This window comes from Saccopteryx leptura, chromosome 3 (assembly GCF_036850995.1).
Source record: "Saccopteryx leptura isolate mSacLep1 chromosome 3, mSacLep1_pri_phased_curated, whole genome shotgun sequence".
Taxonomy (NCBI): Eukaryota; Metazoa; Chordata; class Mammalia; order Chiroptera; family Emballonuridae; genus Saccopteryx; species Saccopteryx leptura.
Window position 1 is genome coordinate 82,602,175 of NC_089505.1, and position 22,626 is coordinate 82,624,800.

Below are 22,626 nucleotides of genomic sequence, written 5' to 3' on the forward strand. Positions count from 1 at the left end.
CCAGGGGGCGATGCTCTGTTGCAACCAGAGCCATTCTAGCGCCTGAGGCAGAGGCCATAGAGCCACCCCCAGCGCCCGGGCCAACTTTGCTCCAATGGAGCCTTGGCTGCGGGAGGGGAAGAGAGAGACAGAAAGGAAGGAGAGGGAGAGGGGTGGAGAAGCAGATGGGTGCTTCTCCTGTGTGCCCTGGCCGGGAATCGAACCTGGGACTTCCGCACGCCAGGCCGACGCTCCACTACTGAGCCAACCAGCCAGGGCCAGGACCGAGAGTATTTTTAAGTGTACAATTTCTGTAAGATGAAAGACACCAAAAGGTTCAAATATAACAAGGTGAATTAACTCTATGAAAGTTCTGTGAATCCTAGATGAACATGCCTTTTTATTTATATATTTTTTTAAGTGAGAGGCAGGGAGGCAGAGACAGAGTCCCGCATGTGCTCCAACCAGGATCCACCTGGAAAGGCCCATCTGGGGCTGATGCTCTGCCCTTCTGAGGTGCTGCTCCATTGCTCAGCAACTGAGCCATTGTAGCACCTGAGGTGGAAGCCATGGAGCTATCCTCAGCGCCCGGGCCAACTCTGCTCCGATGGAGCCTTGGCTGTGGGAGGGGAAGAGAGAGACAGAAAGGAAAGAGAGGGGGAAGGGTGGAGAAGCAGATGGGCGCTTCTCTTGTGTGCCCTGGCCAGGAATCGAACCTGGGGCTTCCACATGCTGGGCTGATGCTCTACTGCTCAGCTAGCCAGCCAGGGCTCTCATGATTCTTTTGATCACTATGTCCATCCATGGTAACAACAGGCAGGTGAGCAATAGATATCTGAGTTCCGGGCCTGCAAGCAGGAAAGCGCTCCCCCTTGTCAGGCAATCCCTCTGCTAGAATCCCAGATCATGCCTCCCAGACACAAACAAGGGTGTTGGCTCACGTTTTACTGTATGTCCTCAATGGTGGCGCCCCCTGGCCATCAGTACTCACTCCCTCTCCAGTGGACATCACTTTCTACCACACCTGTCTCTCAGTCACTAACTCTTCCTTTCCCTCCAACTCAGGCATCTCTCTGTCCTTCCTAGTTATTCAACACATGGCATATAGAGTGGTTGGCAAATTTAAACAGAATCGAGTATTGCCACAGACCTCCAATGGTCCCCACTGCCATCAGCAACCCACAATCCTGCTCCACAGGTCTACTTGCCTGACTCTGCTCCTTGCTTTAGCTTCAGCCACCCAGAATCACTGTGGATCTCATACACCCATAACTTTTTTTTTAGCTTGTTTTTTTTATTTTTTATTTTATTTTTTAAATTTTTACTTATTTATTCATTTTAGAGAGAAGAGGGGGAGAGAGAGAGAGAGAGGAGCTGGAAGCATCAACTCCCATATGTGCCTTGACCAGGCAAGCCCAGGGTTTCGAACCGGCGACCTCAGCATTTCCAGGTCGACGCTTTATCCACTGAGCCACCACAGGTCAGGCCCCCATAACTCTTTTTTACTGGGGCTGCACTTGATGCCTCCGTCTTCCGAAATCTCATTCAAAACCCTTACATGTCCTGGCTGGTTGGCTCAGCAGTAGAGCGTTGGCCCAGCGTTTCGAAGTCCCGGGTTTGATTCCCAGCCAAGGCACAAAGGAGAGGTGCCCATCTGCTTCTCCACCCTTCCCTCTCTCCTTTCTCTCTATCTCTCTCTTCCCATCCTACAGCCAAGGCTCCACTGGAGCAAAGTTGACCTGGGCACTGAGGACGGGTCCATGGCCTCCGCCTCAGGCACTAGAATGGCTCCAGTTTCAACGGAGCAATGCCTCAGATGGGCAGAGCTTGCCCCCTGGTGGGCATGCCGGGTGGATCCTGGTCAGGCACATATGGTAGTCTGTCTCTCTGCTTACCTGCTTCTCACTTCAGAAAAATACCAAACAAACAAACAAAAAACCCTTTCAGACACTTTTCATGACCCTGCCTCATGATTATTTGTGCCCTAAATGAGTCCACCCACCTGAGTGAAACTCCCCAAACACAACCAAGGTCACAACAAAATCCTGGTTGAGTACCCAGAGCAGTGAATCAGCCACTTTGCTCACCTGCCAGGTTATCCTTTCCCACACTGTTCTCATGGCCACTTCTCTCCTTCACCTGTGTTTGTGATGTTTACGATGCCCCACCTAGGTGCCCATGCATGAGACCCAGTCCTCAGACTCCACTCTCCTCTTCCTGGGGTGCTGTTAATGTCATCATGACCAGGACTACCCTACTAAACATGACCCACAGTGTCCCAGACAATATATAAGTCCTCCCAAAATTCCTGTTAAGACCTAACTGCTGCCCTGGCCAGATAGCTCAGTTGGTTAGAGCATCGTCCCAAAGAACAGGGGTTGCTGGTTCAATCCCCAGTCAAGGCACATACAGGAGGAGATTGTGTTCCTGTCTCTCTCTTCCTCTATCTAAAATCAATACAATAAGCTTTTTTTTTTTTTTTAAAAAAAAAAGAAAGAACTAACCTCCAATGTGATGGTATTTAAAGGTAGGAATTTGGGAAATTAGTTTCATATAAGGTCATGATGAGGTCTTTGAAACCACATGATGGGACAGATTTAGCAAGATTTTGAAGAGAAAGGTAAAGACCTTGTGCTCTCACCACTGTTTGCACCAGGAAAGGCCATGTGAGGGTCCAGTTAGTTGCAGAACAGGAAGAGTTCCTCACCAGGAACAGAATCGGCCAGCTGTTTGATCTTGGATTTTCTAGACTCCAGAACTGTGAGAAACAAAGGTATTTTGTTTCAGCCGCCCAAGCTGTTACCCAGCTTTACCCTGGTCCATATACTATCCACCACCTTTTGCCATTGTCTCCATCCTGAGTACCGCCTAAGAGTCCTAGACCTGTACGTCTACCTGCTCACTTAATACCCTGATAACCAAAACAAAACCCCTAGTTAACTAAATGAAAATCAATCCTACTACTGACTTCCCCATCCTAGTTGATGAAATTTTCATCCTTTTAGCTGCTAAACCCAAAAACCTTGCAGTCATCCCTGATTTCTTTTTCTCCTTTCCCTTCAAATCAGAAAACCAGAGTAGATCTACTGAAAAAAAAACAAAACTGATCTAGATTTCATGCACCTCTATCACCTCCAAGATGACCACATTGGTTCACATCACCAACACTCACCTGGACTATTAGTCATCTCATTTCCAACGTGGTCTTCCTACCACCTTCTACACAACTCCAGCCTGTTCTCCATGCCGCAGCCACAGGAAGGCAGAGGATGGTTTGGTCAGATCACCTTCCTCCTCTGCTCTAAACCTCTCACTGTTCCCATCACCTCCAAAATAAGACACACATCTTCATCCTAGGCCTAACTCCTGACCTCTCGCTCACTGTTCTCATAATAAAAGAAAGGAGACTTGAGGTTCCCTTGCCCACACCTCCAAGTCTAAATGTAGTCGTACCTTGTATCTGGGGCAATCTGCCTTTATACCTTATGTGATTTGTTGCTAGCAATAGTAACCACTATATAACCCCCAGCCTGGTCTGAGGACCCTGGGCTTAGGATTTGTTCAAGGTCCAAGTTCCAAAGGGCTAGAAGACAGATAGGTAGAGACTCCCAGGACTCCACAATTGCAGCGATCATGAGTGGGATCAAGATCAAGGAGGTTCTGAAACACCCTTCACTCACGCACCTTTGCAGGGTCCATAAGTGTTTCTGTACTGATGGTAACAATCGGTGTGAAGGAGGTCCTGCCTGACCAGGTGGTGGTATAGTGGATAGAATGTCAGACTGGGGGGAGGAGGAGGACCCAAGTCCAGGTTCAAGACCCTGAGGTTGTCAGCTTGAGCACGGGCTCATCTGGTTTGAGCAAGGCACACCAGCTTGAACCCAAGGTCGCTGACTTGAGCAAGGGGTCACTCGCTGTGCTGTAGCCCCTCCGGTCAAGGCACATATAAGAAAGCAATCAATAAACTAAGGTGCCGCAACAAAGAACTGATGCTTCTCATCTCTGTCCCTTTCTGTCTGTCTGTCCTTATCTGTCCCTCTCTCTGACTCTGTCTCTGTCCAAAAAAAAAAAAAAAAAAAAAAAAAGGAGGTCCTGAGAAGTGGGTGACCACAGCAGGTTTCAAAGACTTCTTGGCTCCCAGGTCATCAGTTTTGGAACTGCGTGACCTGGGATGACTGCATTTTTTCTTGGTCTTAACCCTAGGTACTGACTCCTTTTTTTTTTCTTTTTTTCCAGAGACAGAGAGAGAGTCAGAGAGAGGGATAAACAGACAGGAACGGAGAGATGAGAAGCATCGATCATTAGTTTTTCTTTGCGCATTGCAACACCTTAATTGTTCATTGATTGCTTTCTCATACGTGCCTTGACTGCGGGCCTTCCGCAGACCGAGTAACCCCTTGCTCGAGCCAGCGACCTTGGGCTCAAGCTGGCGACTTCGGGGTCTTGAACCTGCGACTTCCGCATCCCAGTCTGACGCTCTATCCACTGCGCCACCGCCTGGTCAGGCCCTAGGTGCTGACTCTTATCAGCTGAGTGACCCTACAAAGCCTCAATGCCTCTCTGCCTCCTAATACCCCCTTTCCAGTTATTTAAAAGTCTAATTAAGGGACCTGACCTGCGGTGGCACAGTGGATAAAGCGTCGACCTGGAACGCTGAGGACGCTGTTTTGAAACCATGGCCTTGTCTGGTCAAGGCACCTTTGGGAGTTGATACTTCCTGCTCCTCCCCCCTTCTCTCTCTCTCTTGCTCTCCATCCTTCGCCTCTCTAAAATGAATAAATAAAGATTAAAAAAAGAAAAGTTTAAAGAAAGTGTGGCCTTTTCTATTCCCAACTCTCGGTGGACCCCAGCATCCTGAACACTGGGCCTCACATTCTCAGTTCTCTGAACACACAGGGCTGACCTCGGGGTTCCCGGATCCTCCCGGCCAGGCCGCCCCTCTACGTTTCCACGGTCACCCTCTCCTACCCTGTCACACCGTGTGTCACCCACGCGCGTCTCACGGGCCCGGACGCCAGGCCTGGGCCGCAGGACCTGACAGGTGACCCTCACTCGAGACTCACTCACCGCGTCCGGGCGCCTCAGCGTGGCCGCGCCATCGGACTCCGGGAGTAAAGGGGCTGGCGACCGGGTACAGTCGCCGCACTGCCTGTCACCCGTCTCTATGCAACGGGGACAACTCCTCCTGCACCTTCTCGTCCAGTCACTTCAGACCCAACCCAGTGCCGCCAAAAGGACCGCCTATCGGAGGACACCGGAAGTCCCACCCTGACGTGATGGGCCAAGTACACAATCGATCATCCCCTGAGTTTTCATTGGCTCAACGCTTGAACGTCAATGGAGCCCTGGCGCATTATCTTCTGGGTAACGTAGTACTGACAGATGCTCACCCAAGAATGAGTGGCCAGATTGAGTAAGGGGTTTGGATATTTATCCTGCTTTGTTAGGAGATAACTAAAGTTAAGAGACAGATTGATAAATTAAAAACAGGCCCTGGCCGATTGGCTCAGTGGTAGAGCGTCGGCCTGGCGTGCAGAAGTCCCGGGTCAGGGCATACAGGAGAAGCGCCCATCTGCTTCCCCACCCCTCCCCCTTTCCTTCCTCTCTGTCTCTCTCTTCCCCTCCCCCAGCAAGGCTCCATTGGAGCAAAAGATGGCCCGGGCGCTGGGGATGGCTCCTTGGCCTCTGCCCCAGGCGCTAGAGTGGCTCTGGTCGCAACATAGCGACCCCCCCAGAGGGGCAGAGCGTCGCCCCCTGGTGGGTGTGCCGGATGGATCCCGGTCGGGCGCATGCGGGAGTGTGTCTGACTGTCTCTCCCCGTTTCCAGCTTCAGAAAAATACAAAAAAAAACCAAAACAAAACAAAAAACAGGTCTGGCGTCCAGCCTTGTGCATGAGCCTTGTTTTCAGTTTCTGGCCTGCCCTCAGTTTTCTGGGTCCTACACACAGAAAACACAAAATATTAAGTAGTCTCTAATGCCCCCCAGTAGAGGTAATTTTTTTAAGTGAGGAGAGAGTGAGACAGACTCCTACATGCGCCCCTACTGGGATCCACCCAGCAACCTCCATCTAGGGCTGTTCCAATCAATCAAGCTATCCACAGCTCCTGGAGCTGACACTTGAACCGAGCCATTGGCTGCAAGAGAGGAAGAGAGGGAGGAGAAGAGAAGCAGACGGTCATTTCCAATGTGTGCCGTGACCACGAATCAAACCAGGGACGTTAGTACTCCAGGCTGATGCTCTATGCACTGAGCCAAATGGCCAGGTCCTACTTTTATTTTATTTACAGAGACAGTCAGTGAGAGGGATAGATAGGGACAGACAGGAACGGAGAGATGAGAAGCATCAATCATTAGTTTTTTGTTGTGTATTGCAACACCTTAGTTCATTGATTGCCCTCTCATATGTGCCTTGACCGCGGACCTACAACAGACCGAGTAACCCCTTACTTGAGTCAGCGACCTTGGGTCCAAGCTGGTAAGCTTTTGCTCAAACCAGAGGAGCCCTTGCTCAAGCTGGTGACCTCAGGGTCTCAAACCTGGGTCCTCGGCATCCCAGTCCAATGCTCTATCCACTGCGCAACCGCCTGATCAGACGGCCAGGTCCTATTTTTAGGGCAAGGCTCTGTATGGCATTCATGTGTGACTTCCTTTCGCAGATGCACTTGCATATCTTTCTTCAGGATCTGCTCTCACTGGTGTCAAGCACCCTTTCATGTTTCTTGTTTATCCGGCCATCTGGATCTGGCTCCTTCAAGCAGAACGTCATTGAGGAAAGTTAATAAAAAACCTAGCATTATGTGCACTGCCTCAGTTGTGCCAACTGTGCAAATTTAATGTCACAAAACACACTAATATTTAAGCATCTGATCCTGATGCTATCAGAAGTCTCAGCTCTGCATATTCAGCAGTGTGGCTAGTCAACCTATATTTGATGGAAGGCCCTTGCCTCTAGTTTATTACACACAATGGGGAACATGTAGAAGACATCAAAGAAATGAAATTACAAGCATTCCTGAGACAATGTGGATTTTGTTCCAAAAGTAACCAAGTAAATAATGGCAGTAAAGCGTCATACTACTTTGTTGTTTCCCTAGTGCATATAAAATTTATGTTCACACGATACGGTGTTAGTCTACTAAGTGTGCCTAAGCATTATGTCAAACATAAGGTACATACTTTGATTAAAGTTTATGAAAACGTGTTATCTGTGAAGCTCAACAGAGCACATCACAATCAAGCTACGCATGTCCACACTGGAGAATCTGGAACACTTTACTAAACAATTGACCTAGTTAACCATCAAACATGACAAATATAACACAATAATCTAAGACAAACATTTGAAATAAAGCTAAGATGCATAATATAAACATAAAATAGTTTATCATGTCACTTGAGAAAAATAAATTTTTGAAAATAGGGTATATTCAATTTTGAAGCATAATTACTGGTATTTTTGTTAGTGTGAAATTGTAGACATTAGGACACATATCGCCGTTTGGTTGGCTCATTGGTAGAGCGTCAGCCCGGCATTTTGATGTCCCTGGTTCAATTCCCAGTCAAGGCACACAGGAGAAGTCATCTGCTTCTCCACCCCTCCCTCTCTTGCTTCTCTCTCTCTCCCACTCCTGTAGCCATGGCTTGAATACAGTGAGTTGGCCCTGGCTCCTGAGGAATGCTCCATTGCATTTGTCTCAGGCACTAAGAGCTCGGCTGCTGAGCAATGAAGCAATGCCCAAAATGGGCAGAGTATAGCCCCTTAGTGAATTGCCAGGTGGATCTCGGTCAGGGAGCATGCAGGAGACTGTCCGTCTCCCCTTCTCTCACTAAATTAAAAAAAAAACCCACACAGCTCGTGACAACACTTTCAAAAGTGATTTCTTTCACCAATACTGGCAGTCCTTGTAAACAAGAAAAAATTTCATGTGTTCCCAGAAACAATGATGTTGTGACACCTACTAATACTTCAAAGTAATCTCTGAGTCTCCTAAAACTCATGGCAACCAGACTCCACATAGGGCCATATAATCTGACAGTCTATTCTAGAAGGATATGGGCAACAACGAAAATTTGGCAAAAGTTGACTTCACCACCACACTTTGCCTTTGAAGGCAGAGAAAGTTTGAGATCCATGTAAAAGTTGTTGACCTCTTCATGACTCCAGACACAAAATCTACTGGTATCCTAAATAACACAGTAAATAAAAAATCCAAAATTAAAGGGGACTCAAACAAAATGACCTTCATTATTTTAAAGATCAATGAGACATGGCTATGGCATTTCTTGCATTGGTGACTTCAACATTGGGAATATTTATCACAGAACTTTAGGGAAACGAGGTCCCAGAAAAATCAGTCCATCTGCAAGCTGCCAGCTGAACGCAGATGATGTTCTCTGAGGTCAACACTGAGTCAGGACCTGTCACAACTATCAGAGTTAAATAAAAGGTGATACTGTAACAGCTCAACCTACTCATTATTTCCTCCAACAAATCAGAGGAAAAAATCAGCTTCTTTAAGGACATTAGAATGGTTCCTGATGTAAACAGTAGGAAACTGCAAGATGGTACAGATAAATTAACTTTTGCCACAGAAATTTACAAAGACATTGATCTGGCAAGAGTCCAAGACAACTTAGAAAGTACAACATAGACTCACATACGCTTCCCAACTAAGTAAAACTTATGGAAATTTTCCATACCATTGACATTTGTGTGCATAAAATTAAAATTAGACAAATGGAGCCTGAGAGTTACCTACACTGTTAACACTTATTTAAAAAAATGTACATTTCCAATAGATCTAAAATTGTCCTTTAATGTGAACTCTCACGTGTTTAGACAGGTGAGAATTGAGGGTAAAAGATTTCCCACATACATTGCACTCATAAGGCCGTTCTCCAGTGTGAATTCCCTCATGATATCGAAAGCCACTGCTACTAGAAAAAGATTTCCCACATTTACTGCACTCAAAAGGCCTTCTTCCACTGTGAACTCTCTGATGATAATAAAAGCCACTGCGACTGGAAAAAGATTTCCCACACTCACTGCACTCAAAAGGCCTTTCTCCACTGTGAACTCTCCGATGACAATAAAGGTAAGAGCTATTGGAAAAAGATTTCCCACATTCACTGCACTTATATGGCCTTTCTCCAGTGTGAATTCTCTGATGATTATGTAAAAAAGTTTTACTAATAAAGGCTTTCTCACATTCACTGCATCTATAGGGCTTTTCTCCTGTGTGATTGCTCCGATGATATCGAAGGCCACTGCTACAGGAAAATGATTTTCCACATTCACTGCACTTATAAGGCCTTTCTCCAGTGTGAACTCTCTCATGATAATGAAGGCTATTGCTCGTGGAAAAAGATTTCCCACATTCACAGCAGATAAAAGGCCTTCCTCCAGTATGAACTATCTGATGACGATGAAGGCTAGAGCTACTGGAAAAAGATTTCCCACAATCACTGCACTTATACGGCCTTTCTCCAGTGTGAACTCTGTGATGACCATGAAGATGAGTGCTACTGGAAAAAGATTTCCCACAATCACTGCACTTATACGGCCTTTCTCCAGTGTGAACTCTCTGATGACGATGGAAAGCAGTTTTTGAGATAAAAGTTTTCCTACATTCACTGCATTCATAGGGCCTTTCTCCTGTGTGAATGCTCTGATGATATCGAAGGCTACTGCTACAGGAAAAAGATTTCCCACATTCACTGCACTTATAAGGCCTTTCTCCAGTGTGAACTCTCTGGTGATATCGAAGGCCATTGCTTGTAAAAAAGGATTTCCCACAGTCACTGCACTCATAGGGTCTTTCTCCTGTGTGAACTTCCTGATGATAATTTTTTCTCATATGAAAAGTCACCCCAGACTCTGAGGTTTCATCTGGACTGTCCCTGTTATGTGTAGCCTGTTGTTGGAGATGTCCTGATTCAGTAAGGATGTCCAACCCTACCTCCTGGCAGGTAAAAAGCGTCTGGGACACATTGAAATTGTGGCCCTTTGCAACTGAGACCCTGTCCACATGTCTTTCAAAAAGCTTCTTTTCCACATACTGATCCTCATGGTGCTGACACTTTGCACTGAAATAAAATAGTTCTCCACATGCACCGCATTTCAACAAGTGTGATCCCTGCTTCTCAACCAAGTTGAAAATGTCTCTCAAGACGGGGCCACAACTCTCACAGGGGTGGCTCTTCTGGGAAGACAAAGCCACATTAGAATCCTTTGCCTGTGACACCCATTCAGAAGCATTCTGTTCAGTGGGTGCCCCCACATCCTCTGCTCCACAGCAGCAACCTGAACAAAAGGAAATGCTGGTGAATTACATGTGACCGTATAGGAAACACAATTTCTTAACATAAACGAACATCTGTCACAGGTAGGCATGATTCTATGGGATCATTTTTAAGAAAAGTAAGTTAAACTCTGAAGAAATGGTAGTTACTCATTACTCAGCCACAAAAGTCAGTCAGTGGTGGAGACCTCACCAAGGAAAGATGCCAGCATACAATGGGACACAAAAATAAAGACCAGGTCCACTGTTTTTTCCTCTGCAAACGGCTTCCTGCAGGACTTTTCCTGAGAGAGTAAACTGAATGTGCTCAAACCCATAACAATCAATTATATTAAACCACATGATATAAACACCAATAGAAGAGCATGTGCAAACTTCAAGGTTCTGCTGGCACGGATCAAGGTTGTAAAGTAGTAAAGAGAGACCTGTGAGAGAAAGGTTGGCATGTGAAGTTTAAAGAGGTAAAGATTACTCATGGGTTTGAAGGTGAGTAGAAATGACAACTGTTAGATCTGAGTAATTGGCACTGTCAGCAATAAGCTGACAAATAGACTAAGCGATAAGCAAGGACAAACAGATTAAGCTATGGCAACGGGAATGTTAACCGAACACTTTCCCTCCCACAGGCACGGCCACATTGAATTGGTTTTTGATGGGTGCTGAAGATAGCTCAGTTGAGTGCCATTCTCAGGAGCTAAAAATGGCTTTATAAGGGTTTGCTGGGACAATCCTGGTGGAGGCACTTGCAGAAGTCTGTCTCACTATCTCTCCTTTCATTTAAAACCATTCTATTATAATTATCATCGTAAAAGATAATTTGTCCTTTACGGATATATCTAAGATGTCCAGTAAGATGATGTGTCAGGCTTTCTCAAAGTAATAACATTACAAACATGTTAATAAATTATATTTAAAGTAAATAAAGTACATACTCATAAGGAAATTTTAGATATGTATGGTATAAATCAAAAAAGTTTAATGACGAGAAATGTAAATAACAAGCAATTACTGAAATGCATATGTGCAATAAAGGTTAAATTTAATGCAACCCCCATTAAAATCCAAATGTCATTTTAAAAAAAGAAATAAAACAAAAAAAGAACCACCAGATTTGTAGGGAACCTTAAAAGACCACAAAATATACAAAGTAATCCTAAAAAAAAAAAGAATAAAGCCAAAGGTATCTCACTACCTGACTTTATATTATACTATGTAAAGATCCACGATAGCCTGACCAGGCAGTGCCACAGTGGATAGAGCGTCGAACTGGGATGTGGAGGACCCAGGTTCGAGACCCCGAGGTTGCCAGCTTGAGCACAGGCTCATCTGGTTTGAGCAAAGCTCACCAGCTTGGACCCAAGGTCGCTGGCTCAAGGAAGGGGTTACTCGGTCTGCTGAAGGCCTGCGGTTAAGATACATAGGAGAAAGCAATCAATGAACAACTAAGGTGTTGCAATAAAAAACTGATGACTGATGCTTCTCATCTCTCTCTGTTCCTGTCTGTCTGTCCCTATCTATCCCTCTCTCTGTTAAAAAAAAAAAAAAAAAAGATTCACGATAATCAAAACAGGCGGTAGCATAGTGGATTGAGTATTGGCCTGGACACAGAGGACCGAAGTTCAAAACCCTGAGGTTGCTAGCCTTAGTACGGACTCATCCAGCTGGAGTGCAGGCTCACCAGCTTGAGTGCCACATCACAGACATGACTCCATGGTTCCTGGCTTGAGCCAGGGGTCACTGGCTCAGCTGGAGCCCTTCCCAACCCCCATCAAAGCACATATGAGAATCAGTCAATGAAGATCTAAAGTGCTGCAATTATGAGGTAATGTTTCTCATCTCCCTCCCTTCCTGTCTGTCACAAAATAAAAACAAAATGAAAAAAAAAAAAAAAAAAGGCCCTGGCCAGGCAGCTCGGCTAGTTAGAGCATCATCCCTATCTACCAGGGGTTCCCAAACTTTTTACACAAGGGGCCAGTTCACTGTCCCTCAGACCGTTGGAGGGCTGGACTATAAAAAAAACTATGAACAAATCCCTATACACACTGCACACATCTTATTTTAAAGTAAAAAAACAAAACGGGAACAAATACAGTATTTAAAATAAAGAACAAGTAAATTTAAATCAACAAACTGACCAGTATTTAAATGGGAACTATGGGCCTGCTTTTGGCTAATGAGATGGTCAATGTGCTTCTCTCACTGACCACCAATGAAAGAGGTGCCCCTACAGGAAGTGCAGCGGTGGCCGGATAAATGGCCTCAGGGGGCTGCATGCGGCCCGCAGGCCGTAGTTTGGGGACCCCTGCTATACACAAAGGTTGTGGGTTTGACCCCTAGTTAGGTCACATACAGGAATAGATAGATGTTTCTGTCTCTCTGCCCCTTCCTCTCCCTCAAAAATAAATAAACTTTTTTTTGCCCTTGCTGGATAGTCCAGTTGGTTGGAGCAGTGGTCTGGAACAAGAAGGTGGTCGGTTCAATTCCCCAGAAAGGGCACACACAGGTGCAACTCGATATTTCTGTCTCTCTCTCCCTGTCTTTCTCTTTCTCTCAAAAACAAACAAACAAGGGGGCTCTGGTGGCTAGTGGATAGAGTGTCGGCATATGGACATACTGAGTTTGATTTTCATTCAGGGCACACAAGAGAAGCAACCATCTCTTGCTCTATCCCCTCCCTCGCCCCTTGCTCCTCTCTTTCCCCCTCCTGCACCAGTGGCTCCACTGTGTGAGCATCGGTCTCTATGCACTGAGGATTACTCGGTTTCTCTGAGCACGTCAGCCTCGGGCACTAAATATACCTTGGTTGATTCAAGCATCAGCCCAAGATGGGGTTGCTAAGTGGATCCTAGTCCATGTGCCTGCAGGAGTCTGTCTCACTATTTCCTCTCCTCTCACTTGGAAAAAAGGGAAAAAGAACTAAAAATTAAGAAAAATAAACTTTTTATTTTTGGTGGCACAGAGTCAGAGAGAGGAACAGATAGGGACAGACAGACAGGAACGAAGAGAGATGAGAAACATCAATTCTTTGTTGAGGTTCCTTAGTTGTTCATTGATTGACTTCTCACATGTGCCTTGACTGGGGGCCTTCAGCAGACCGAGTGACCCCTTGCTCAAGCCAGCGACCTTGGCTCAATCTGGTGAACTTTGCTCAAACCCAATGAGCCCACGCTCAAGCTGGCGACCTCGGGGTCTTGAACCTGGGTCCTCTGCGTCCCAGTCTGACGCACTATGCACTGCACCACCGCCTGGTCAGGTAGAAAAAAAAAAAAATATATATATATATTTTTTAACAGGGACAGAGAGAGTCAGAGAGAGGGATAGATAGGGACAGACAGGAATGGAGAGACATGAGAAGCATCAATCATCAGTTTTTTGTTGCGACACCTTAGTTGTTCATTGATTGATTTCTCCTATGTGCCTTGACCACGGGCCTTCAGCAGACCGAGTAACCCCTTGCTCGAGCCAGCAACCTTGGGTCCAAGCTGGTGAGCTCTGCTCAAACCAGATGAGCCCGCACTCAAGCTGGCGACCTCAGGGTCTAGAATCTGGGTCTTTCCGCATCCCAGTCCAATGCTCTATCCACTGTGCCACTGCCTGGTCAGGCAGAAAGATAAAAAATTTTAATAAATAAATAAAATTTAAAAATCACTAAAGGTCATAGCAGATATGGCAGAACCCATGATCAAACATTTTATCAAACATACGGAGTTGCCAAACACATCTGAAAAATGGCTCACCAGGAATTCTTTGGAAAATGCAACCTAGTTACAATGAGATAGCACAAAACAAAGTGATTAAAAAGAAAAGTTTAAATAATGATAATTGAGCAGCCCTCTCCAGGTAAGTCAGATGGTTAGAGCGTCATCCTGATATGCCAAGGTTGTTTGTGCATTTGATCTTTGGCCAGGGCACAAACAAAAAGGAACCAATGAATGCACAAATAAGTTCATCAACAAATCAGTGTCTCTCTCTCTCCCTCCCTCATCCCATCCCTAAAATCAATATCTAAAAATATTAAAAAGAATTTTTTTGCCCTTGGCCAATTGGCTCAGTGTTAGACTGTCAGCCTGGCATGTGGACATTCTGGGGAACATAAGGGAGGGGAGGATGTATTTGGGGGGGACACTAGAATCTATGTAAATACAATAAATTAAAATAAATTTCATGTTAAAAAAAATACCCAAAGCAACGAACAGAGTGAATACAATCCCGATCACAATTCCAATGGTATTGTACACGGGGGGGAAAAGAAAAGCATCCTAAAATGTATGGAACCTAAAATGACCTCAAATAGCAATAGGAATCTTAAGCAAGAACAAATCAGAAGAAATACTACTTCCGATGTCAGTCTATTACAAAACCAAAGCAATAAAACTAGGGGTTATCAACAAAAACACAGACACGTAGTCCAATAGGAAAGAATAAAGAACACAGAAATGAACCCAGGCACACATGTTCAACTAACCTTTGATAAAAACCAAAAGGCATACAATAGAGAAAGGATAGTTTCTTATATGAATGGTGTTGAAATTATTTCCAAATGGATTAAAGAATTAAATGTCAGTCTTTCAAACTTAGAATTCCTTCCACACAACGTAAAAGTAAAGCCTCAGAGATTTGTTTCAGAAATCATTTCAAAAATAAATAGTCCTGACTACAGCAAATAAACAAGCTTTTGCAGAGAACAACAGCAATTAACAAAATGAAATAAAAAGCCCATCTACAGAATCAGAGAACATATTGCCAACCATAAAAAGCTATCCATTGGAGAAATCGTGGGTTCGTTCAGATCAACATAACAAAGTGAATATTGTGGTAGGTCACACAAAGATTTGATTTTCCAGTGAATAATAGTTACGTTAACATGACACTGCAATATTAACAATGTGATAGCCTTATATAAAAAATTCTACATAACTCAATTAAAAATACTTTACTTTTAACACTGGTAACCAGTATCTGAGCCTGCTGGGAAAATGATGGCAGCAGACTTGCTGAACACAGACTCACCGAAAACATTCAATTTGATAAAACCGGCAATTATTCACAAAGCACAATACAGCAAAGTGCAAAAAGATGTGAACCTGTATCTAACTAGAAATTAATATATAACATACACCAGGCATTCAAAGGACTCAAGAGCCAAAACAAACATTTGAAAAAGGTGCTTAGAACCTGACTGGTGGTGGAGCAGTGGCTAGAGCATTAACCTGGTACGCCGAGGTGCCAGGTTTGAAACCCAGAGGTTGTGCCTGACCAGGTGGTGGCGCAGTGGGTGGACACTGGACTGGGATGCAGAGGACTCAGGTTCAAAACCCTGAGGTCACCGGCTTAAGTGTGAGTTCACTGGCTTGAAGCCCAAGGTCACTGCTTGATCAAGGGGTTACTCGGTCTGCTGTAGCCCCTCAGTCAAGGCACATATGAGAAAGCAATCAATTAACAACTAAGGTGCCACAAGGCAGAATTGATGCTTCTCATCTCTCTCCCTTCCTGCCTGTCTGTCCCTATCTGTCCCTCTCTGTTTCTCTGTTCTTGTCACAATAAACAAATAAATAAAGATTAAGATGAACATTATTAAAAAAACAAAAAACAAAAACCCAGAGGCTGCGACTTGAGCATGGGATCATGAACATGATCCCATAGTCACTGGCTTGAGCCCAAAGGCCACTGGCCTGAAGCCCAATGACCTGCTTGAGCAAGGGGTCACTAGCTCAGCTGGTGCCCCACCTGCTGCTCCTCCGCAGTAAGGCATGTATGAGAAACAATCAATGAACAACTTAAGTGCCACAACTAAAAGTTGACGCTACTCATCTCTCTTTGTCTCTCTCTCTCTTTAAAAAACAAAAAGGTGCTAAGAACGTAGAGAGAATTTTCTAAAACTTATGTACACTAAATCAACAAAAGCCCTGGCCAGTTGGCTGAGAGGTAAAGCATCAGCCAGGCATGTGGAAGTCCCAGGATAGATTTCTGGTCAGGGAACACAGGAGAAGCGCCCATCTGCTTCTCCACCCTTTCCCTCTCCTTTCTCTGTCTCTCTGTTCCTCTCCTGCAGCCATGGCTCAGCTGGAGCAAGTTGGCCCCAGGAACTGAGTGTGGTCACATGGCCTCACCTCAAGCGCTAAAATAGTTTGGTTGCCAAGTAATGGAGCAAATGCCCCCAGATGAGCAGAGCTTTGCATGGAAAAAGGCTTGCCTGGTGGATCCCAGTTGGGGCGCATGCAGGAGTCTGCTTCCCTGCGGAAGGAAGGAAGGAAGGAAGGAAGGAAGGAAGGAAGGAAGGAAGGGAAGGAAGGGAAGGAAGGGAAGGAAGGGAAGGAAGGAAGGAAGGAAAAGAATCAACAATAATAAAAAAAATGTGTTTCTTCATTAATCAAGGCAGAACTCATCAGGATCCCTGAAAGACTACTGACTTCAAATCCTTCCCTCTGAGGGTTCAGTACATCAGGTGTTGGCGCTGCAGGAAGAGAAGAGGGAAGTGCAAACAAACAAGCCCTACCAAGGACAGCAAGTACCCAGAAAACTGCAAAACCAAGTAGTGTCCACAGTGCACATGTGAACACATGCATCCTCCAGGGATAGAAGGCAAAAGGAAATGCAAATCCTAGGCCAGGTCCCTGAGCATAATGAGGCTCTTACCCAGCGAGGACTTAAGCTCAAAGTTCTCCAGCATCACATCCAGGTACAGGCGTCTCTGAGCCTCATTAAGAAGGCACCATTCATTCCTGGAGAAGTACAGGGCAATATCTCCGAAAGTCACACCAACCTGTAGGAATGAATACAAATGAAACTGTAACAATATTTCTGAGAACCCACAATTCCACTTCTTATAAATCTTCCCCATGCACAACTCCCTCCAGGACTCTCCAGTTCAGAGACAGCCCAGTCCCGGTGAATCACTCTTATTGCCCTCAGCAACAATTGCTGGGTTATGAAGGACGGCAGGTAAATGAGACCCTCGCCAGTGTTTTTCAATTGCTGGTTCGTGAACCGATCTACTAGAAATTTTATGTTGGCCCTCGAGAAAGTTAACCACCCTGTTATAGAAATACTACAGATCCAATGACCTGTTCCTCTCCTGCAACCATGGCTCACCTGGAGCAAGTTGGCCCCAGGAGCTGAATGTGGCCCCATGGCCTTGCGTCAAGCACTAAAATAGCACCTCTGCCTCCCAGTCAGGCAGTGACTAACTGCTTGTAGGACAAGGGCTGCCAGCATCATTCCATTCACATGCAAGTTTCTCACTGAATTCAGGCAGAAGGTAAAGAATCAGTGGAGCCCAAGGATGGTAGACCATTCTGTTTATTATTGTCTCCCCAAGACAGGAAAGCCACAAGAAAGCCAGGTTTCTGCTTTTCCCCTAGAGAGCAAGAGATCAGGTGTATCTGGAAGCAACCCACGGGAGGATAGTTAACATTCTTTTTTTATTCCTCCATGAGAGAGACAGAGAGAGGGACAGCCAGACAGGAAGAGAGAGAAATTAGAAGCATCAATTCTTTGTTGCGGCACCTTACGTGTTTATTGACTGCTTTGTCATGTGCCTTGGCAAGGGGGCTACAGCAGAGGTAGTGCCCCTTGCTCAAGCCAGCGACCTTGGGTTCAAGCTGGCAAGCTCGGGGTCTAGAACCTGGGTCCTCTGCATCCTAATCTGATGTTCTATCAACCGTGCCACCTCCAGGTCAGGCTCAGATAACTTTAAATCAGGGGTAGTCAACCTTTTTATACCTACTGCCCACTTTTGTATCTCTGTTAGTAGTAAAATTTTCTAACCACCCACCGGTTCCACAGTAATGGTGATTTATAAAGTAGGGAAGTAACTTTACTTTATAAAATTTATAAACAGAGTTACAGTAAGTTAAAGCATATAATAATAATTACTTACCAAGTACTTTCTGTCGGATTTTCGCTAAGTTTGGCAGAATAAATCTTTATAAAACAACTTACTATAGTTAAATCTATCTTTTTATTTATACTTTGGTTGCTCCGCTACCGCCCACCATGAAAGCTGGAACGCCCATTAGTGGGTGGTAGGGACTAGGTTGACTACCACTGAGAATTTATTAAAGCCAGCAGAGCACGTAAAGCTTGTAGCTCTAAAATATGAGCTTCCTAAATTTGATATTCTTACAGGTTATATATCTTTACAGTATCTAAGCAATGGGCATGTGATTTCTTTTTTTAAGGATTCCCAGGACTCAAGGAGAGGGGAGGGAAAGTTTCGGTGGGGTCAGCAAAGGGGAAGGGGTTCCCACATCACTGGCCATAGTTAAATATATATCCTACTATTCTTGCTTTGTATTGTAAGTGACTCTTTTTTTTTTTTTTTTTTTACAGGAACAGAGAGAGTCAGATAGAGGGATAGATAGGGACAGACAGACGGGAACGGAGAGAGATGAGAAGCATCAATTATCAGTTTTTCGTTGTGACACCTTAGTTGTTCATTGATTGCTTTCTCATATGTGCCATGACCGCGGGCCTTCAGCAGACCGAGTAACCCCCCGCTCGAGCCAGTGACCTTGGGTCCATGCTAGTGAGCTTTTTTGCTCAAGCCAGATGAACCGCGCTCAAGCTGGCAACCCCGGGGTCTCGAACCTGTGTCCTTCTGCATCCCAGTTCGATGCTCTATCCACTGCACCACCGCCTGGTCAGGCTGTAAGTGACTCTTAAGCACCCATTATGCGAAGTATGGGATGTAGCTGATTTATCACTGGCTGAATCAGTTACCCCTGCGGGCTCCTTTCTCTTGTATTCTTTTTGTTTCTTCCTTCTCAGGGAAGAGGGGGCCTGGGCCTCACTCCTCTCAGGGAGAAAAAAGATATCCTACTGCACCTCCCAGTTGTGAGAGAAGAATCTCTTTTCCACTTCTGTTCTTTCCTTTGAAAACTTTCTGGCGAGAAATCCTCTCCCCCAGCAAATATTAGCAAACAATGGCGCTTCCCAAGAAGGAATGCAACTCGCAATTTGCAATCAGCTGCCTTGCTCTGACGGGGGAGCACACACTGAACTGCCATTTTATTATTTTGGTATTTTTTTCTGAGAAGGTGGGGGCAGACAGACTCCTGCATGTGCCCAACCGGGATCCACCTGCCATGCCCACCTGCGAGCGATGCTCTGCCCATTTGGGGTGTTGCTCCGTTGCAATCGGAGCCATTCTAGCCCCTGAGGAGGAGGCCATGGCGCCATTTTCGTGCACGAGCTAACTTTGCTCCACTAGAGCCTTGGCTACGGGAGGGGAAAACAGAGAACAGAGAGAAAGAAGAGGGGGACAGGTGAAGAAGCAGATGAGCGCTTTTCCTGTATGCCCTGCCTGGGAATCGAGTTCAGGAGTTCCACACGCTGGGCTGAATCGCGACCGCTTAGCTAACCTGCAAGAGCCATCATTTTTAACAATAAAAGTGAAGCAAATTCGCCTGACCAGGTGCTGGCGCAGTGGATAGAGCATCGGCCTGGGATGCAGAGGACCCAGGTTCGAGACCCCAAGGTCGCCAGCTTGAGCGCAAGTTTATCTGTTTGGGCAAAATTCACCAGCTTGGACCCAGGTCGCTGGCTCGAGCAAAGGGTTACTTGGTCTGCTGTAGCCCCACGGTCAAGGCACATATGAGAAAGCAGTCAATGAACAACTAAATTGCCACAACAAAAAATTGATGCTTCTCATTTCTCTCCTTTCCTATCTGTCTTTCCCTCTCTCTGATTCTCTCTCAGTCTCTGTCAAAAAAAAAACAACAACAAAAAACAAAACAAAACAAAAAAGTGAAGGAAATTCAGAAAACAGAAATTTTACAAACTCATTTGCCCAGCAGCGCACTCACTCACCTCAGCCGGGCGCCTCAGTGCGGCCGCCATCGCCTTTGGATGTTGGGGTGTGAGGAGCCCGGCAGGAGCGGCGGGCGAGGAGGTGGCTCAGGTCTCGGCGGTTCCGGTGCCGGCCCTGGCGCAGGTCGCCCGGGGCGGGGTTGCTGAGAGTCACAATGCCTTCTGTGCACCGGGAACCACGATCTCGAATCTCGCGCCTTTGCTCTCTACGATCTCCAGCGATTCAGTGCCCCGGAAGTGCTGACAGTTCTTCAGAGACCAACCACGAGCCAAAGAACCACGGAAGGCCCGGCCCTGATCCTTGAGCCTGAGCGGAAACACTGGTGGGGAACCTTCTCTGGCGTAATCTGTGGTCGTCGGCGCAGCGCTTTCTGGGTAATATAGTTCCTGCAGTCCAAGGCGGGGATTCTGTTTTTGTGCAGCTGACCCTCGGCCTCCCCCAGGTGAATTGCTGGGAAATTCAAGAGTCCCTGTCCAAATGACGTTTTGAAAATGGCCAGGGCCCTGGCCGGTTGGCACAGTGGTAGAGCGTCGGCCTAGCGTGCGGAAATCCAGGGTTCGATTCCCGGCCAGGGCACACAGGAGAAGCGCCCATCTGATTCTCCGCTCCTCCCTATCTCCTTCCTCTCTGTCTCTCTCTCTTCCCCTCCTGCAGCCAGGGCTCCATTGGAGCGGAGATGGCCCGGGCGCTGGGGATGGCTCCGTGGCTTCTGCCTCGGGCGCTAGCGCGGCTCTGGTAGCGGCAGAGCGACGCCCGGAGGGGCAGAGCATCGCCCCCTGGTGGGCGTGCCGGGTGGATCCCGGTGGGGCGCATGCGGGGGTCTGTCTGACTGCCTCCCGGTTTCCAGCTTCAGAAAAATACAGAAAAAAAAAGAAAGAAAAAGAAAAGAAAAGAAAATGGCCAGAAAAAGCGGTGTATCAAACTCTTTTCTCACTTTGATGCACAGACTGCGATTTAGGGTAAACAAATATAAATTAGAAATTTTTCTTCTCTATGGATACTTTCTATGTAATAAACGTAGATGTCTTGATAAAATTAGGTAATATACAGGCATGTCTAAACAGTGCAAAGTCATAAATTTAACCATCAACCATTAACCAAATACCCTCAATGACAGCTGGCACAATAGATAATAGTCCAGTGGATAAACATGACATTGGATGAAAAACCCTGAAAAGAGCTGTACTGTCTGTTCACTCAGGCCACGGTCGTTCCAAAAGTAGATCTCAATCCTCAGCCTCCAGTCTTGTGTTCTTTGGGAGAAAGAATTCACAGACAAGGCAACTGCAGAAACAAGCATAGTGAATATTTATTAGAAATACAGTACTTATTGAACAAAGGGGGGTTGGGTTGCCCCAAGAATGAGTGCTTAGATGGAGTAAGGGGTTGGGATATTTATACTGCTTTGTTTGCAGATAATGGAAGTTAAGAGACAGATAGATATAGAAGGTTAAGAACAGGTCTGGCTTCCAGCCTGGAGCATGGGCCTTGTTCTCAGTTTCTGGCCTGCCCAGTGTGGATATTGGGGCATACATCCTGAAAATACACCAAAAATATTGAGCTTTCTAATGCAACCCAGGAGAGATAATTTTTTTAAGTGAGGAGAAAAGAGACAGACTCTTACATGCGCCCCTACTAGGATCCACCCACCAACCTCCCTCTGGGGCTGTTGCTCCAAGTAATCAAGCTATCCCCAGTGCCTGGGACTGACACTTGAACCATTTGAGCCATTGGCTGCAAGAGGGGAAGAGAGGGAAGAAAAGAGGGAGGAGAAGAGAAGCAGATGGTCATTTCTAATGTGCTGTGACCAGGAGTCGAACCAGGGACATTTGTACTGCAGGTATATGCTCTGTCCACTGAGCCAACTGCCCAGGGTCTATTATTAGGGGCATAGTTGTGTATGGTGTGCATGTGTGACTTCCTTTAGCTGGGGCTCTTGTATATCTTTCTTCAGGATCTGCTCTGAATATGTAGGGCACCCTGTCCTGCTTCTTGTTTATCTGGCCATCTGGCATCTGGCTCCTTCAAACAGAATGTCATTAAGGAAAGTAGACAAAAAACAAAACATTATGTGTACCGCCTCAGTTGGACCCACCATGGAAACTTAATGTCCCAAAACACACGCTAATACTTAAAACATCTGCTCTTGATGCTACCAGAAGTCTCAGCTTTGCATATTCAGCGGTGTGACTAGTCAACCTATATTTGATCTGAGGCCTCTGTCACTAGTTTATTACAAAAAGTGGAAAACATGTTGACGACATCGAGTGCAATTACAAGCATTCCTGAGATAATGTGGGTTTTGTTCCAGTGTAACCAAGTGAATAATGGCACTAAAGCTAGTCATACTAATTTGTTGGTTCCCCAGTGCATATAAAATTTATGTTCACACCATACACTATTATAGTCTATTAAGCGTGCCTAAGCATTATGTCAAACATAATAATGTACATACTTTGATTAAAATACTTATTTCTAAAAAATGCAAACCATCATCTGAGCCTTCACTGAGTTACAATCATGTTGCAGGTAGA

At 45.8% G+C, this 22,626-nt stretch overlaps 1 protein-coding gene and 1 long non-coding RNA gene across 3 annotated transcripts; both read right to left on the bottom strand.

Annotated features, from left to right (window-relative positions):
* Positions 1–2,468: 2,468 nt before the first annotated feature.
* LOC136399511 (uncharacterized) lies at positions 2,469–5,194 on the bottom strand. 2 transcript variants are annotated; one of them, XR_010750163.1, is made up of 3 exons: positions 5,047–5,194; positions 3,664–3,898; positions 2,469–2,737 (listed from the first exon to the last, which is right to left on the bottom strand). It is a non-coding gene; the product is annotated as an uncharacterized lncRNA (long non-coding RNA). The 2 variants fall into 2 exon arrangements; XR_010750162.1 differs by having other exon boundaries at positions 3,664–3,907.
* A 3,192-nt stretch (positions 5,195–8,386) lies between these two features.
* Positions 8,387–20,651, bottom strand: LOC136399466 (zinc finger protein 256-like). Its single transcript, XM_066374650.1, has 3 exons — positions 20,092–20,651; positions 16,918–17,044; positions 8,387–10,283 (listed from the first exon to the last, which is right to left on the bottom strand). Exons 1-3 carry the CDS (start codon positions 20,119–20,121, stop codon positions 8,782–8,784), a joined length of 1,659 nt encoding a protein of 552 aa, XP_066230747.1. The 5' UTR covers positions 20,122–20,651; the 3' UTR covers positions 8,387–8,781.
* Between the last annotated feature and the right edge of the window lie 1,975 nt (positions 20,652–22,626).